The sequence below is a fragment of the Leuresthes tenuis genome, unplaced genomic scaffold, assembly GCF_036924035.1.
Source record: "Leuresthes tenuis unplaced genomic scaffold, fLeuTen1.0.hap1 SCAF_21, whole genome shotgun sequence".
In the NCBI taxonomy this organism is placed as follows: Eukaryota; Metazoa; Chordata; class Actinopteri; order Atheriniformes; family Atherinopsidae; genus Leuresthes; species Leuresthes tenuis.
Genome location: NW_027325375.1, coordinates 29,716,434 through 29,734,558, shown reverse-complemented (window position 1 = coordinate 29,734,558; position 18,125 = coordinate 29,716,434). Strand labels below are relative to the sequence as shown.

Here is an 18,125-nt window from a genome sequence, read left to right as displayed (position 1 = left end):
TTTCACGCGATGACTCAGACTTCCCTACAATTACCAGGGATGATCATACACCCCCTCCCTCAATCGCACCAATTTCTCCTCCATCCTTTTTGCCTCTTCCCTACTTTTTCCACGGCCTCTTCTCAGAATCCCCCTACACATGTTTCCAGTCTACAGTTTAAAAAATGCTTGCAGGAGATGTGTGGTTAGGTTCAAATCATACCTTTTTTTTCTTTTGGACAGGAAGTGCTGTGACATTCCAGCGCTCTCTTACAATCAAACTTTTGTTTTGGCGATAAATTTAAAGTGTCCCAGCTCTCAGATGAGACCTTACTTAGATTTATGTGTCATTTTACCTTCCTGAAGCTGTAAAGAACGTAAGAGGGAGAAGGGTAGGCAGGCGTGGAGTGTGTGCGAGTTTAACGACAAAGACCCCGGCTCTGTATCTGGAAGTAATCATCAAGTCAGGCTGTGCTCCACAGCCCCCTCCCTATGATGTAATTGGGCTTTTTTGTGTGAAGGATCAGGGTGGTATTCAGTGTTTTTTTTTTACAAAAGTAGCTTTTCATTCATTCTACTTGCTTGTTGAGTTTTTGTGTTATATGTACTCATTACATGATAAGGATCATATCAGCAGGTATGCTCCATGCAGCCACCAGAACAGCTTCGTACTCTTTGTTGTGGAGGGGAGTGATATTGGCCCTGTTTCAAACACAAGCAATGGGGCCTCTGCCCGCCTCCACATATACTGCTGAAACAACACTCTGAAAGTCAACATTTTTTACAACGTTGAGCCTACTCTTGATTTTTCTTCTGCAAAGAACACACAATGTGGGAGGGCTTCGCTGTGTGGTGAAAACCTGGCAAAGTCTCATTTTTCCTGTGAACAAATTGAATAAACAGCCAGCGACTGTTGGCAGCAGATGTGGTTGAGATAGAGTTTGAAAATGCAGAATGGATATGTCACATGACGACGACAGACTTGCAGTGATTCACATCCAAATCACATGATATTGATCAGTGTGAGGTCAGAGGTCAGAGGCAGCTGTTGAGCGAAACAAAAACCCACTGATTGGAGAGTTTAGATATTGATTTCCTCTTTAGAGCCTCCACATATTTAGATGATGCTGCTTTTAGTCATTCCTTCTTTTTTTGTTTTCTCCCCTTCTTCATCGCTGCATGCTCGCAGTTTCCTCCTCAACCAGAGAGCGGCAGCAGCCGAGCCTCACGCAGAAAAGTAAACACGCCCGCTGCCACACTCCCCCCCTGGGGAGAAAAAATCTCAGCAGGGACTTGGAGGTGGGAGGGGAGAGGGTCTCCTGTCTGCTTCTTTGTCACGGGAAGACTTTACTCCGCCGTTTCAGACGGAACGAAGACTTCAACTTCAGCACCAGCAGACGCTCGTCAGAGATCTGTTTAAAACTATGTAACTGGGACAGAAAACAAAGGTCAGTCGCTTTTCTCACGCGTGCAAGTCGCCTCACCACTTCTGAAAGTGGGTTTTCGATTGAAACAGTGATGCTCCAGGAAAAAAAAAACAGGGAAGATGTGACAGGCTGTGCATTACTGTGCAGTGTTGTTTAAACGCTTTCACTGAATTCTGCATTCATCGTTGTTGCCAAGTGCGCGTGCATGAATAACGCTGACTTCAATAAGCGGCTAAAAGGTTTTTTTACACATGATCTCACTGCTTGGAAATAATACAGTCATTTAAAAATATGTGATAAAACAACAGGGGTTGGATCAGACAACTTTGAGATGAACTCGGTTATTTACGGCTTTCTCTGTCATTGGACTTTGGATTATTAAAAAAAAATCTGATCTTGATAAGTTTTCATGACTTTAAAATTACTTCCAAAAGTAAGTCAAACATGTACAAAATATTTCAAACATCATCATCATCATCAAACCAGTCTCAGTTCAAACTAAAATCAGTTGCTTTGTCAGTGAATCCAGTCAGAAACGTTTACAGGTGGTGAATAAAGTAAGTGCTTATATTTGTATTCTTCTTATATTTACATAGTTCCTATTACAGTCAATCTTTCCTGTTTCAACCTTCTATTAGTCTCCAAACTACTGACTATTTTGTTGCATAATCTTTCACCGACTAATGTTACATTTTTCAAAAGAATAAATGAAATTTTTCATAGTTGCAGCTTCTCTAATGCAGATATATGTTGTTCTTCTCCATCTGGGTCACTGAAAACTGAATATTGAAGTTAAGAATAATGCATAATTTGAATAGTTTGCCAGGCAACGCACATTTAGGTCCTCTGGTCAGATTAATTTGCACGGGCATTCTTGATGTTCTGACTCTCTAAACAATTAATAGTCAGTTGTTAGTTGTGGCTGGAATGGTTTTCTGTCCCAAACCTCTGTTTTTTGCTTGGTGATAAAGACAATGACTGATATGTTCTAGACAGCTCCAGGCAGGGCCTTTAGCACTGTGTAAGTATTTTTCCTCAGAGTGTTACCGCACGTTAAATGAAAGCCACGTTATCAGTGATCGTTCCTCAAACTGTTTACATCTCCCTGTGTATTTATGTGGTGCACCACCCTGCTGACCTGGGTGATGCAGTATCCCCTCCTGCTCTTGTCTTGAGGCTGGGGATTTTCTCCCCCTATATTTTTTAGGAGGTCTGAAGAGTGAACTCATGCTGACTGGATGTCTGACTGTGTAAGAGGATACCCTGCTTCCTGTAGGCCCTCTCTCCAGACAGCAGGATCAGAGAATCTTAGATCAGCCATCTCTGCCTTTCTCCCAGCTGTGTGTGTGTGATCTGTGGCTTCAGGAAACAGTAATATCTGACTTTTCTTTTTTAAAAATCCCCCTGTCATGTCACTGGAGCCTATGATATCCTTAATCATTGTGATTGTAGTGAATCACGACCTGGAGTGTGGGAATTTTTAGAGTTTGTTGGATTTACTTGACGGGTTAGTTTATTTTAACTTGAATGTTTCTCTTTTTTTCTGCCAGAAAATGTTTTCACTAGAGGAGCTTTTGATTGGCTGCTTGTATTATTGTGATAATCATCCAATCTACAGATTAAACATGCGTTACTATGGTGAATATTCTCATATTGATTGAATCGCAGTGGAGCACAGAATGAAAACTGTAGTTACTTTAGAATGAAAAGAAGCATGCAAAAAAAACCAAGTATGGACTAATGATTTCAGCATGAGCTGCAGGACTCATCGGTCCAGGTTGACCCAGCCGTTGACTTGCTGCTGCTGCCTCAGTGAATGTGGGAGTCTGAGGGAATGCTTTCAATGAGTGGTCATGAGTCTGGGGCTCAAACATCATTAAGGTGCAGAAAGCTGCTTTTCAGACTTTAATGGGAACACTGGGCCAGACATAAAAACTTTCCTCTGGATCTGCTTTAATACTTAGTCTTTTGGAAAGTTTTTTTTTCTCCTTCACTTAGAATATGCACATCTGGAATGTTGTTGTGTAGAAGTCTGAGGGATAAGTTGAATCTAAATCTGAACAATCTAAGTCTTGTCTTTTGTTTGCTCTTGACAAAACAATTCTGTTGTTCAGTGTCACAAGCAAACTGGTTCAGTGTCCCTGGAGGGAAAGATTTTCATTTGCATTCCCGTAAACAAACGTGTCACTTTTTAGAGGTTTTACTCTTTGTGGCAGCGGAGTTTACTTTGTTTAAGAGTGTTTTGAAGTTTCCCAGTGAGCCATCTAATATTTTATTGATGTCTATTCCACATCTGTCTGTCTTTAAACATTTAGTGTAGATCAAAGATATGAATAGTCTAAAACAAAATGTCTATTCTCGAGCCAAATTCTGATACAGTTTATATGTTATGTTAGGAGCAATAAGTCAATAATTTCACATACATTCTCGGCTGCCTGCCTCTCACTTTAGCTACTTAGCTAACTGTTCATTCTTACACAGGGTCATATTTCCTGTATAAAAAGCCTGTATAAATGGCAGGATGGACATGTTTTTTGTATTTAAATGCCTGTACATCATGGAGTTAACTGAACACGATCACTTTCCAACCCAAAAAGATGTCATTCAATTACAGTTAACTGTCAGAGAGAGTGTTATCTAGTTATGTTAAATGTTTTATGTGTTTTTAAGGATGCATTCAAAATTATTTCTTCAACTGGGCTAAATATAGCCAAGACATTTCTGATCTATACTGATATTACATTTATTTGCGTCTTTTGCTGAGTGGATGGTTATTATTTAAATGTGTAGATGTTCTATTCTTGGTGTTAAAAATGTTCCAAATGTTTTAATGTATTTCAAATAAAACCTGCAGTTATGCTTATTAAACCGTCTAAAATCAGTCGAGAAATCATGTTCCACATCAGAGCTCAAGCATAGACTCATTGTTGAAATTATTTGTGTAACTGCTCAGTTGGGGGAAGAGTTTCATATTGATTTCTTCTCTTTTCACGCAGAGGTCCCAGCTGAATCCTGCATCCTTAGCTCAGATCCATCTGAGTAGGGGGCTCGCCGTGATGAACAGAATGCTTCCTCAGTCGAGTGCTGTCACCACACTGGGCTACAGTTCAGGTATGAGTCATTTGTTGGTTTGTTTTGTTCATTCGATTTAGATAAATCACTGATACTGATCAACTTAACTGGGTTAATAAGCTGGAAAGCTAACTTTTACAGATATAGTTTCCAGTTCACAGGTTATACTTAATTGTGTTTGGTTATTGTTATCTCTGTTTTCCCTCTGGATCAAAGAGGTGAATGACTCCAAACATGACTAATATCCTGCAGGATGGCATTAATTAAGAGCCTCACAAAGAAGTCTCTGAGTTATCTGAATCTCTTCGTCTCATGGTGACATCTTCAAAACTTTATGAGCTTCTGTTTTTTTTAGTAATCAAAGTTGAAAAGAAAAGATTTCAGCTTATTTTGAGGAGTAGAGTCATGCTAAAGCTTCATAATTCTTTCAGTCTTTTAAGAAGTAATCACAGTGCAGGAACCTTCATCGCTCATTAGTACCACTTTAAAGGCCCATATAATTATTCTTGCATGTTTTTAAAGAATTGTAGCTTTGCTAAAGGGTCAAATGAACTGTAATTATCTGTACTGATTATTCAGTGTAATGCTCCCCTGATCCAGACTCTGTCCTTGCTATGCTTGCGTAGGTATTTGGTTGTCCTCAGGGTTTCTGTTGCAGTCAAGACTATGATGTATTCTGCCTCGTCTTGGTCTGCCAGCATTCTTCCATTTTTAGAAGAGACTAAACCACTGGTTGAACCAGTGTTTGTATTGGGCTCAGAATTGTCTGAGCATACATTCTTCATTGGTCCCCCCCCCCCCCCCTCCTCACTCAGCACTTTTGTGATAACACGTCTTTTTGCTGAGCTCCTGACTCTTAAAGTTGTTACAACTCCAATCCAAAAAAGCTGGGGATGTTGTGTAAAATGTAAATAAGAACAGAAGCTGTGATTAGCAAATCTAAAAAAACAAAAAAGATAGAAAAACACGTCAAATTTCGTGAGACATTTTACTGTTTCATCAAAAATATTAGCTAATCTTGCATTTGATGGCAGCAACATGTCTCAGAATAGTTTACTGCTGTGTAACATCCCCTCTTGTTTTAACAACCATCTGTAAAAATGTGAGAACCGAGGAGACCATTCGCTGGACCGCTGAGAGAGGAATGTTGTCCTATTCTTGTCTCATATTAGATTCTAGTTCTGTTCAGCAGACCCGGGCCTTCTTTGTCGTGTCGTGCGTTTCATGATGTGCCAGATGTGCTCAGTCTTCAGACTCTTCCACGAAGATCATGAGCAGCCAATATTGATTTTTGGCAGCGTCCCTTGTGGGCATAGATGTCATCAGATTCTCTGAGATTTTGATGGTATTATATTCCGTATTATTGAAAGTCTTTGCCATTTTATGTTGAGGGAGCATTATTCTGAAATTCTTTTGCAGATAGCTGAACCTCTGCTCATGTTTACATCTGAAAGACTCTGCCTCTCCATGGTGTTCTTTTTATGCCCAATCTTGTTACTGACCTGTTGCAATTTAATCTTATTAGTTACATGACGTTCTTACAGCCGTTTCTTTTTAGTACCACTTGCTTTTCCATCTTTTTGGTGCTCATTTCCTCACTTTTTAAGAATGCGTGACTGCCATCAAATTTAAGTAAATTTTCTTTGCTGCAGGGGCTGTACATTAAACCTGTTTAATGACGTTTAAATAAGATTTTTATTCTCTTACAACTATTTGGTTTCAGCAGACTGTGTGAAGATTGAGCACAACAATGACTCAGTGGGGGGGACGCTGCTTAGGGGCTCCCGCTCTAAGGCAGAGCTGCAGGACCTGATGGAGACTCTGCAGCGGAGGAAGAGTGCTCTTGAAGCCAGCCTGAGGGCAGCAGAGTGTAGCCGCAAGTACCTCAGTGTGCCTTCAGCTGTTGGAACGCAGTCCACAAGGCCGCTATCAATCCTCAGCAATACAGACCGACCCCCACCTGCCACGAGAAACTTTTCTTACATTACCAGCAGCAGCGTGCCTCCATCACCACGTCAGGGTGAACGACAGCTTAGCTCTAATGGCTTCCTCCGTCATTCCCATTCTCGCCACCAATCACAAGACAGTCTTGTGCTCTCCAGCACAGCAGATGGAAGCTCTCTGCTTTCCTCCTACGGTGAGCCAGTGCCTCGTTCTCCCAGGGTTAAAAGTGGAGCGGCCAGTATGCCGTCTAGTCCTCGAATGGGCCGCAGGCTCTACTCTCAAGGCAAAGCTGGAGGAGACTCCAGGCAGAGGAAATACTCTACTGGCTCCCTAAACAGCTTGGGGTTGCACAGCCGTTCTTTGCCACGGCTACACAACGCAACAGACCCCCCCGCTCTGTCACTGCCTTCCCGTCACTCAGGAGGTTCCCACAGAACGGGCGTCTCAGTCGGACAGCGGCGCAGTCTTTCCTCACTGGAGCAGCCGCCAGATGTGACAGTACCAGCAAGCATGCCCAACACACCCAGGAGGTCCAGTTTGGCTTCTTTGAGCTCTTTGGGTATAGAGATCGATGGGAACGGCTTTGATCTGAGCTTCGGGGAGAGAAGATTGTCCTTTGGTAAGAGTGGGTTGGGTCCAGGACAGAGGGTGGGCAGCATCAGTTCTTTGAATGGCAAAGAGGAGCTGAGAGATTACCATCAGCACCAGAGGGATGAGCGACTCAGGGAGCAGAAAGTGCAGAGACTGGTGAGTTGTCTTTCGCCAACTCGTCCACTTTTATATACCCTGAACAGTTTACTAACACCTTGCTCGTAGAATAACTCAGATACTGTACTGTTATATGATCAGTTATGCATATCTTGTGTGCAGGAATGCCAGCGTCTGGAGACCATCTTAAACCTGTGCACCAAGTTGGGTCACGTGGCAAGAGAGCCAGCGGGCTCAGCTGTTTCTGACCTGCAAAAGATCAATAAGGAGTTGGAGAAGCTGCAGGTGTCAGACGATGAGTCCGTTTTTTCTGACTCTCCCAGCGGCACTGCTCCAGAGCGTCAGCAGAGCAACTACAGAGAGTCTCACTCACCTGCTATTAGCCTGAACAGCAGTGCTCCTTCTCCCTCAACTCATCACAGAGCCAAAGTAAGCTTCAACAAATGCATCTCTGACCAAGTTAACGAAGATGAAATGTTTTTGTTTTTATGAAAAAACTGCCAAGTTTTTTAAAAAACTGCCAAGCTGCAGCCCAGTCTGCATTTCCATCAACTTTTAAAGCAGTTGTCCTCCCTTTGTGTGGTATTAAAGGATTTATTCTTACTTGGAATAACTGTTTTAAAATGTAGAAAAGTGTCGGGAATACAGCTTATTAGCTCTTTGTGGTAAAGTAATGAAAAAGGCAAGCAAAGCCACAGTGCCAGCAAACTTAACAAGTTAGCAACAGTTAGCTAATGATGACAGTAACAAATATACAGCAACATTTAGAGTAATTTCTCTGCACTGTTAAATTTAATTGTGATAGTTTCTTTTTTCTTCTTCTTCTTTAGTGTGAACTGGATTTCTACATAAACATTTGAGCATTTATCTGTGAAATACACTAATAGAGGGTATGCCCCTTTACTGTTTATCTAGACATGCCAAGAGTGCTTGAACTGATGGCCTCCGAGAGGCAAAGCATTCAATTATGCTGCCCTGCTACTGAGAGTGGGAGTACTGCAAATTATTATCATCTTAAATTAAAGGCAGTTGATCTCAATTTGTGTCATTCCAAAGATTCTGTGGTGCACGGACATTAACATCTAGCCACAAATCAGGTTTTCTGATATTCATATGTGCATCATTTCTATACAGGGAGAATTCATGAGGCAAGTCTGGACGCATGGTCCATTCAGAAAGGGATTTGTAAGTGAAATTAACTTAATTGATTAAATGCTGCGTCCAAAAGAGATTTTGGACACAGCAAATGTGACAGTGAGCTGGGATGTAGAATACCAGGACCCTAAAACTGTCCATCTGTCATTGTACTCTGTTATTTCCTACTACAGAATGACTCTTAAGTTTAGAGAAGTCCAAGCTGTAGTGAAGACCATTGAGGCTTCTGTGGAATGCTGTTAATCTCGCTGCTGATTGTCTATTTACCCTTGTTTGTTTACCTGTTGTAATTTCAGTGTAATTCAAGTTAAATTGTCGTCCCGGTCCACATTTCTACAGAATTTGATTTAGAATTTAGTGCAGATTGCAAAGTTAACCCAAACTAAATGTCAGTGTGTGACTCCCCCATGTGGGAAACACTTAGCTCAGACATAGCAGGGTTTCATGGGTTGATATTGTTCAAATGAGCGTTTTGTCTAACATTTGGTTTAGACAGAAAAAACGTTGAAGATAATTGGAAACGTGTGTAGTTTGAAGCTGTAATGTAACAGTAGAAGCTATATTTTGTGGTGCCTTTCACAGTTTTGGTTTTTCAATTACTGACGTTTAGGTAGACAGCTAACAGCTATTTAGCTCTGTGTCGTAAGTACGTTGAGAGTGTGCAGTTAACGGTTTGTACATTTCCTGTTTATGTGGGCACATAAACACATAAACACGGTATCACAGTTGCACAAGAACAGCTTTTGTGTTTGTACAGATTGAGCTGATCTCTTCCTCTCATCACTTCTTTTGGATAATGTACAGTGGGAAACCCCACAGCACACCATGACAAAGGAATACAGCATCTATCATTATTTATCATTATTTATATTATTTTTAGCTCCCAGGCAGTCCACCTCCTGCAGTCCAGCACTTTGTTTTTTTCTACTCCAACATTGTGTCTGGTTTTAATGAAGAAGTCCCAGTTTTGTTTCAGCACTGAGCCATTCAAACTCATGAAGGAGGGGGTAACAGGAAATGACTTTATCCCATTGAGAATTAGTGTGTGCATGTGTTTATGTGCGTGCACAACTGTGCACGGGGGTGTATTTGCATGGCAAAGAAATGCTTTTTTTTCCAGATGTGTTGAATTTTCTGTTCAGGTGAAGGGGATGAATTGAAAATGTGGTTTACCCAGGATATCAGCTTTTCTAAAATCCCACCATCTCTGCTGTGACAGAGGTTTACAGGCTCCAAATACTTCTCTCACATCTCTTGCACTCCCCATGAAAGGGTGTTCACAGCCCATCTGAGAAACTATAAACCAGTGAAGAGCTGCTGGGCACATGAGCCTCTTGGGCAAAACATAAACTTGCTTTTACTGAAGAAAAATACTTTATATCACAAGATAACATTCATTCACTCAAGTATGAAAGAATGTTTGTTGGATTTTGCCAGATGGTACAATATGTTGGAGTGCTTTGGCGTGACTGGTGGGGCAGTGCACTGATATAGATTTCCATGACATCCAGTGGAAAAGAATCCTGTCTGTGTTGTCAGAGATCCAGCTTTAGATGAGTTAAAACAGCAGCTGCTGTCGTCTAATTCATTAAAAACTGATGCTATGGACTAACAAACTGTCTCAACAGCCCAAACAAGGAAAACTGTCTGTTATCCCATGCAAACTTGTAACTTCTTATTGAGACGGTGATGGTAAACTATTTGACTATTAGCTGCATTTGCAAATGTCGAAACTCCTTTTAGATCCAGACTTTTATTTGCATTCCTGACTTCATTGCAGGTCTTGGAGAGTGTGCAGCTGAAACAGGAAGTAACTCATATAGAGGAAGAAAGAATTCAAGTTCTGAACAACATAGAGGAGCTGGAGCAAAAGATCAAGGACCTGGATAACCAGATGGAGGAGTCTCTCCGAGAGGTACGCAGCGCAGTGATTTCTATAAACACAGCTGAGTTTGTCATCTGGTTTGAGATAAACTGACGGCTTCTTCGTAATGAAGGAGCACTAAGCAGCACTTTATAAAAGATGGACATATCAAAACTACGTGATTAAGGTTAGGAAAAGAACCCAGTTAGGGGTAAAATACATTCTTTCACAACCCTATCAACTGTCCCAGCAGCCACAACAGGAAGCTACTAGACTGATGACTGATCTGGCTGAGAATGTGAATGAATCCATTGGGAGGTTTTCTACCTTTTGCTGCCTTTCCCACAGGTGGAGGTGGAGTGTGCTCTGTTGGATGGAGAGCAGGAGTCTGAGATGGCCCAGTTGCAGAGGGAAAAAGAGCTGCTGGATGAACTCAAGGGAAAAATGCACAGTATTGATAAGACAACCAATACAGAGAAGTCTCAGATAAAGAAGGTTTCTGGCACATTCAACCAAACAAGATCAGCCTCATTAGTCTGTCCTTCTGCTGGATATTTGGTGAAGAGCTGGAAGTAGGGCTTACGTTGTGGACATGGGTTTGTAGAGATCAAACCCACAGCTCGTTGGGTACGACTTCAGCTCAACCACAACCTCTGAGAGGAAAAGATTCGGTTACATTTCCTTTAAAGCCAAACAAACATTTTGGTTTTCAACATGAAGAGCTTACAGCACCAAAACAAAGGAAGGGTCATCCCAAATGGGATTTCCAGAGCAGCTTGAGAGGCATAATTAAAGACCTCACTAACTTACCAACCGTCCAGTAAACAAACAAATATCACTGAACATATAAGCATCTCCATATATAGTAATACGAGTGCTGTGGTTCTGCATGAAGACTTGTTGATATTGAGGTATTCTTCTTATAACCCATGATGGGAAAGCAGATAAGCCAACTCCAGTGGACAGTTCGTAGCTGAATAAGCAACTGTTGGAAGTAGAAAAACGAACAGTTTTTTCATTCTTCTCTGTAATTAAGCATCTCTCTGCAACTCCTGTTTCACACTCAGAGCTTCTGTCACAGTGACTCAGATTAGGTGAAGAACTAAGATCACCTGAAACGTGCCGTCGCTTCGATTATTATCGATATTGTGCAGAACGGCTTTGACCTCGTTTTGAAACAGGTGGTTAGTGAAATGCTAAAATCTTAAATGTGTTGATACACAAACACATTATTTCTTACCCCCAAAGTTGTCTCGATTCCCAACTGTAATATTCTCAGCTGTTCACATGCTTTTACTTTATCCTCCTTTATGGTTTTTTTATGGTGACTTTCAGGAAACTGTGGACCAATCAAAAAATTTGGAGGATTTGGAGTTTCAGAAGCTGGAAAGAGAAATCAAGCAGGACGAGGAAAAACAGAATCAGAGCCAAGAGCTGCTGCGAGAGATCGCAGAGTGTCAGCGTCTTACTGTCACACGCAAGGTACAGCAAGGGAGGTTTTATGAGTGTGCACGTAGAATGTAGTGCATGTATAACACCACTATTACGCTGCCATTGCATCACTCTAATATATAATTTTGGAGCACTATGACAGAATGGATGTTAGCAAGTGGTCAGGAAAGAAAGAAAATCCGAATTTGTGCCTTTTTGCAGTTTAGTTGAAGCCAGAGGCTTCTTCTCCATGAGTGCACAGAACTGTGTCTGTTCTGTAAACAGTTACAGGAGACACCTTCAAGATTTACATTTTCCAATATTAGAAGTTAACGACATATTAATTAAACAGATATATGTCAAAGGAACACAGTGTGTTGTGAAAACAAGAATAATAAAGGATTCTGCAGGTCTAATCAGAGTAAATAACCTGCAACCAACTGGCTGTCTGAAGGCACAAAACAAATTCAATTCTGCAGGCTCTTTGATCAAGTTTTTGTCGTGATCTTTATAATTATTCTTTTTTCTGTAATTTATTTTTCTCCAATTACTACACTGTGTTTTGTTGTCATCAATCTTACTGCAGGTTGTGCATGAAAATAAAGCTGCAAAGCATGAACTAATTGCAAGAAACCAGCAATGGTAAGCATGCAACACTGCAGCCCTAACAAATCCAGTGTATTTTTCTGTCCAGTGGAAAACTAAAAAGGCTGAAGGATGTCTACGGTGTTTGCTCTGATGCTGCTTCAGAATGCAGCACTTCTGCTGTACCTCCTGATTTCACAAGGTGAACAGGTGTTGTGCTTTGATGCCACGCTGATTTGTTTCTCACAGGAAAGAATCACGACTCTGAAGAAACAGTCCTCGCAGATTACTTTACAGGCTCAGCAGGAAAGAGAGAATTTTCAGAGAGAGAAAAACAATTTGCTCATCATGCTTCAGAAGGTAAGAAAATGATCTGCAAGCTCATATTGTAAATGGCTGTTTCTCATAAGTTAAAGAGTGTCTTTTGTGTGCAGGAGAGAGAAAAACTGGTGTCGTTGGAAGGAAAGTATGCAGAGTTGTCTGAGCGGCAGACTTTCACCAACAACCCTGTGGCTATCAAAGAGGTAACAGTTACAGTAACACTGGAATGAAACTTTATTTCCACCCGCATCTGCAGTGAGCGTTGATTTAATTACATTTTTATGCTTTGTGGTTCTTCTGATTTGTGTGTATGATGCAGCACTTGCACTCTCTGAAGGAAAGGAGAAGAAGTAACAAAGAAAACTCTGCCCACCCAAGTGAAAGCCTACCTCAGAAGAGGAGCCAGCAGCTCCTCAGCTCTTATGGCAGATCTCTGGGACGCACACTTCCTCCGAAGGTCTGAACCAAAATTAGAGGTTGGATACAGCTGAAACAAATAGAGATGTTGTGATCTTTGAAGAACTACAGCATCAGTTTTCTCTCATTTAAAGCATTCTGTAACACAACGGTAGATGAAAGATTCAAGAAATGACATCACTCCTTTGGATTCTGGCTTGCAAAAGGGGGGATTTCTTGTCTCACTTATTTGCATTTTGAAAATTTCTGTCCCTTGAGAGTGATCCACCCAAACAGGAATTCTAACTTTCTGTCTGGCTTGCAACACCCGACCCTCTCAGGAAGTACTTATGCAAGTGAAGGAACTTTAAAGTTCCTTGTAAAAGTCATAAAGTGTCCTTTTTTTCTTTCTTAGGCTCACCTACCTTTATCCCAAAGCTCCAGCTGTGGCAGTGTCATCCCACAAGGCTTCAGCTTCTCCTCTCGGGAACTGAACACCCGCCGTCTGCCCAAGAGTGAGTCAGAGTGACGAATGGTGCAATTTGTTTGAATGAGATTTGTTAGTTTTAGGAGTAGTTTTTATCTACAGCGACTGCATCCTGTGGGGATGTTATAATCAGGGGCACTGCACAAAGGAGGTAACATTTGGTCCAAACCTGGTATCAAGGGCCTAAAGTTAGTTTAACAGAATTTCAACCCACTCTAATTTGGTGCTTTAGCATTAGCTCTGCATGCTATGGGTACTTTCCTGTTTATCTGCAATGTTTTTCTCTGACAGCAGGCAACAGCCATACACACATGAATGAAGACCGACAGAGACAGAGTGAGTTTTGCAGCCAGATGGTCTCAGAGTCCAACATGTTCTTGGACTCCTTCTCTTACCCGGACAACAGCCTGGCCTCGGACACTGTCAGTGTGGACAGCTCCGACAGCCTGGAGACCAGCTTCTCCGCCTGCTCCCCAGACAACATCTCCAGGTTAGAGCTGAACCGCCATCGCATACAGATGTTGAAAAGGCTTAAATGTGTCAGATGAGTGAAAAACATAATCCACATAATATCTATCCAGTTGTTTATCACACAGGTAAGGGACACAGAACTTTTGGTGCTTTGTTATGCTGATTAAACTCGTGTTTTTATGGTTGCCTTTGAAGGCAAGGCAAGTTTATTTGTATAGCAGAATTCAACAACAAGGTGATTCAAAGTGCTTCACAGAGACATTAAAACAGAAGAAATAAAAAGCATGATTTAAAATTTAAACAAAAGAAGGAAATAAGAACAATAGATAAAATCAGAAAAAATGATATATATGAAAGATAAAATCAATAGTTAAAACATGATTCCGTTTTGAAACTCAAGCTTATTCAAATGCAGCTGAAAATAGATAGAACTGGACTTAAATACTGAGTGTTGCAGCTGATCTGAGGCTTTCTGGGAGTTTGTTCCAGACATGTGGAGCATAGAAGCTGAATGCAGCTTCTCCAGGTCTGGTTCTGACTCTGGGAACTGATAAAAAACCGGATCCAGATGACCCGAGGGGTCTGGAAGGAAAAAATCTGAAACCAAACTTTATGCGAGCCAATGCTTGCGTTGGTATGTTTTTGTTTTTGTTTTTATTTTATCACCACATTTATAACACATTAAAGCAAAAACCTGAGTCAAAAGTAAGGAGATTTTGTGACCCTGTCATGCTATTGGGAGCACTTTGCCACCATCTATAAATTGCGCCAAATGAAGGAATATCATCCCCTGAGTAGAGTCCCACATACTTGGAGAAGTCAGGTCCTGGTTCATTACGGCTGATCTGGCCCAACACCTAGAACTGTCACAACTATTTCTGTTAATTTCTGTACCACTATTAAACTCTACAGATTATTTATGGAGCCCTTATTACGGTCAGTAATTTGGAAATGAAAAAGGGTAACTGTTACCAGGCTTTCTAAACAAAAACTGCCCAAGGCAGATATGTCACAGCAGTACGTATGAGATTACATCACTAAAAGGGTGTATCAGTTAGTCATCTCTGTCAAATGGTGGAAAACAAAGCACAAATACTAAATTTTTGTCAGTTTCAAGTGATGATGATGATGTCAACAAGACTTCTTGATAATTGTGGCAGGCCTAACAGCACATTACACATTATACATGGACTCAGGACAGGTTCAGATTTTCTCTGCAGATGTGATGTGTAAGTGCAGATGTCTGGTGACACATGCACTTAGTGTTAGTATGAGCCTTGGCAGAACACACAGGAAGTAGAACATGATGCCTGCTGTGGAAATGGGAGTGTTTTGTTTACTTTGAAAATGGAGGATGAGACTAGACTCTCTGTTTTTCCTTGTTTTTCCTTAAATTTATCCTCTGTTTCTGGATTCATTACAGTTGTAGCTTAACTTGTGTTTTACTTTTTTTTGTTTCATCAGTGCCAGCACGTCCAATATGGCGAAGCTTGAGGAGATGGAGCGTTTACTCCGTGAGGCCCAGGTCGAGAAGCAGAGACTCCTTGAGCATCGGGTAATGACCCGAACCTAAACAAAACTTTGTGTTTGACTATGGGTGCCATTTATTCACATGCGGCATGTGCAGGAGCGGGAGATGGAGATGCGCAGACACGCTCTGGAGGAGGAGCGAAGAAGGAGAGAGGACCTGGAGAAACGCCTGCAGGAGGAGACGAGCAGGAGACAGAAACTTGTAGAAAGGGAGGTGAAGCTCAGGGAGAAACAGAGATCGCAGGTATTCAAAATTAAGTTGAAATCGTGCATCTTGTTTTCCCTTCAGCTTGATGTAAATGGATTTAAAATGAAGCAGGAAAAAGATTTCTGCTTAATTCATAGTGTTTTATTTCTTATTCCATAGTCCCGGCTGTTGACTCGCTACCTTCCTGTAAGAAAAGACGACTTTGATCTCCACGGTCACATCGAGGCAGCTGGACACAACCCAGACGCCTGCTTCCATCTGGCCATCACTGATAAAACCTGTCGAGGATTTCTGGTCAAAATGGGAGGAAAGATCAAGACATGGAAGAAACGTTGGTTCGTCTTTGACCAGAATCGCAGGACACTCACGTATTACGCAGGTTTGTACCTCTGTCTCTCAGGTGTGATGCTGCTGATGTCACTTTGAAGCGAGGAAAGGATACTTGAGATGCTGGGAACCAGCTTTGATCACAGTTCTGTTTATGTTCTCTACTGCAGACAAACATGAGACCAAGATGAAAGGAGTCATTTACTTCCAAGCCATAGAAGAAGTGTACTATGACCATTTAAAGAATGCACACAAAGTAAGTGTGTGTGTGTGTGATTTTGACCATGTGGCATTGTTAACACAGGCTTCATTTTTGTTTAATATTGACATCTGTTTGTCCTCTTCTTTCCTCCCTCCCACACATACCTCTCTTCCTCCCTTCCCCCCCCAATCACTCTCCATAATTTCCCATTTTTTTCCAAATTACATTCACTCCCACGCACAAGAGCCCCAACCCCTCGCTGACCTTCAGTGTGAAGACCCACGATCGGGTCTACTACATGGTGGCTCCATCTCCTGAGGCCATGCGCATCTGGATGGATGTTATTGTAACCGGTGCTGAAGGACACATGAATTTCATGGTGTAACAGAGCCGGGTTTGAATTAATTTCCTTAGCTTTTTGTCAAACGAGGAAACTTGCAGCTTTCTACTCTTATCAGTGTGAAAGCAAGCGGGTGTAGAGCTGAGACTGAGAGCTGGAGTCTCGTCAGGTCTATAAAACAGTGGCTTCTGTTTACACTTGAAGCCAATTACAAATGAGGAAGAGGACTACCTGTGTTCGCATGCATGCTTTATGATGTGATGAATGAAAATATCTGACATACTGGTTTCAAAATTAAGCTTTTTAGTTATTTTCTACAATCACTTATTATTAGTGTGTTGCTGAAGCTTAATTTTTCTATTTCTTGTTACAAACTCCTCTGAAAGGAAAGCCATAAATGATCAGGAACTTAACATCTGCAGCATTTCTACTCTACATTGTAAACTGAGGCCTTTTGTGTATATTAGACAAGTTCAAACCAGAGTTCACATCTTTCCTCCTCCCCCCTAAAACCTCTGGTTTAACTCCACCTCTTCAGGGTTTCTTTATCACTGTCAGATATATTAGATTGTATCTTTGATCCCAGACAATCCCTGTTGTGTTTGTTAAGACTCAGAGTTATCGTTTCTATGATGTCACCATATTCAGATGAAATGAGCGTGTTTGATTGCTGCTTCCAGGTGACCAATATAAGCTGATCTTGTCTGCTTATCTTACAGCAGGGTTGAATGTCCCCAGATCAGGGTTTGCATCACTATCATGACAAAGAAATTTGTTTCTTTTTCTTACAGAAATGTGCAGCTAGCTCCCTCTGTCTGTAGAGGAGGCTGCAGGCCTGACATGATGAGGCCGTGTTGTGCAGCAGTGATATTGCATGTACTGCGGCACCCATGTGTTCCTCACACTAAAGCGTTTCATTATGTTTCACCAGCAGAGGTCCTCGGTGTAGAGTCATTGCATTCGGATGACGTAATGCACAGAGTTTATATAAATGTGCACTTTCTGAAGGAAAAGAACCTCCATCATCCATATTCTTTATGCTCAGATTTTAGATATGTGCAGTTAGAAGCACATGTATATCAAGCTTTAGATTTGCTATTTGGAAGCAAATCAGTTTTTTTTAAACTTTGTTTTGAATGTGTTACTTCACCATGTATTTGATTTGTATATTCTCTGACTATCTGGAGCAGTCTGACTGTTTTTGATGGAGAAGAATCGCTTTAACACCAAGCTGCTGGTTTACAGGCTGCAGTGCTTGAGGTTGAGTGTTGGTCACAGATCAGGCTGCACAGCTGACAGTGTTACACATGAGTTGTTGCCTTCACTGGAGATTTTTCCACGAAGAGACATGTAAACAGCTGTTGTGCACTGTACAAGACGTAAGCCTTGAAATTAAACTAATTACTGCATTTATATATTTTTAATGCATTTAATGCTTTATATTTTGTATATAAACATATTGCAAATTTATGCTTCAGGTTTTTATACTCATATACTTGTGTCATGAATAAATAATTGTGATTTTGAATTTTATCTTTTAAAATGCTATGATTGCTTATTTTGTCAACACAAACACGAGTTTCACAGGTTTACAAAAAGCTATACGATGGCGGTTAGGTGCGCTCGTGCTTGCAGAAGCATTGTTAATTGTTAATTGTTAAAGAGAGTACCATATTTT

General features: G+C 41.2%; 1 protein-coding gene across 1 annotated transcript; it reads left to right on the top strand.

Annotated features, from left to right (window-relative positions):
* The first annotated feature begins 1,249 nt into the window (after nt 1-1,249).
* Nucleotides 1,250-17,975, top strand: phldb2a (pleckstrin homology-like domain, family B, member 2a). Its single transcript, XM_072374835.1, has 17 exons — nt 1,250-1,427; nt 4,403-4,517; nt 6,205-7,169; nt 7,293-7,559; nt 10,066-10,200; nt 10,498-10,644; nt 11,485-11,631; nt 12,415-12,525; nt 12,600-12,689; nt 12,806-12,943; nt 13,298-13,397; nt 13,661-13,859; nt 15,305-15,395; nt 15,468-15,614; nt 15,738-15,957; nt 16,076-16,161; nt 16,352-17,975. The coding sequence occupies exons 2-17, from the start codon at nt 4,463-4,465 to the stop codon at nt 16,490-16,492; spliced, it is 3,039 nt and encodes a 1,012-aa protein (XP_072230936.1). The 5' UTR covers nt 1,250-1,427; nt 4,403-4,462; the 3' UTR covers nt 16,493-17,975.
* Nucleotides 17,976-18,125: the final 150 nt, after the last annotated feature.

Bases quoted from the DNA above. Each gene is read 5' to 3' on its own strand.
- phldb2a (XM_072374835.1), top strand. From the start codon at position 4,463: ATGAACAGAATGCTTCCTCAGTCGAGTGCTGTCACCACACTGGGCTAC. The intron at 7,560-10,065 runs GTAAGCTTCAAC...ACTTCATTGCAG, and splicing joins CAACTCATCACAGAGCCAAA to GTCTTGGAGAGTGTGCAGCT. The intron at 12,944-13,297 runs GTCTGAACCAAA...TTTCTTTCTTAG, and splicing joins GACGCACACTTCCTCCGAAG to GCTCACCTACCTTTATCCCA.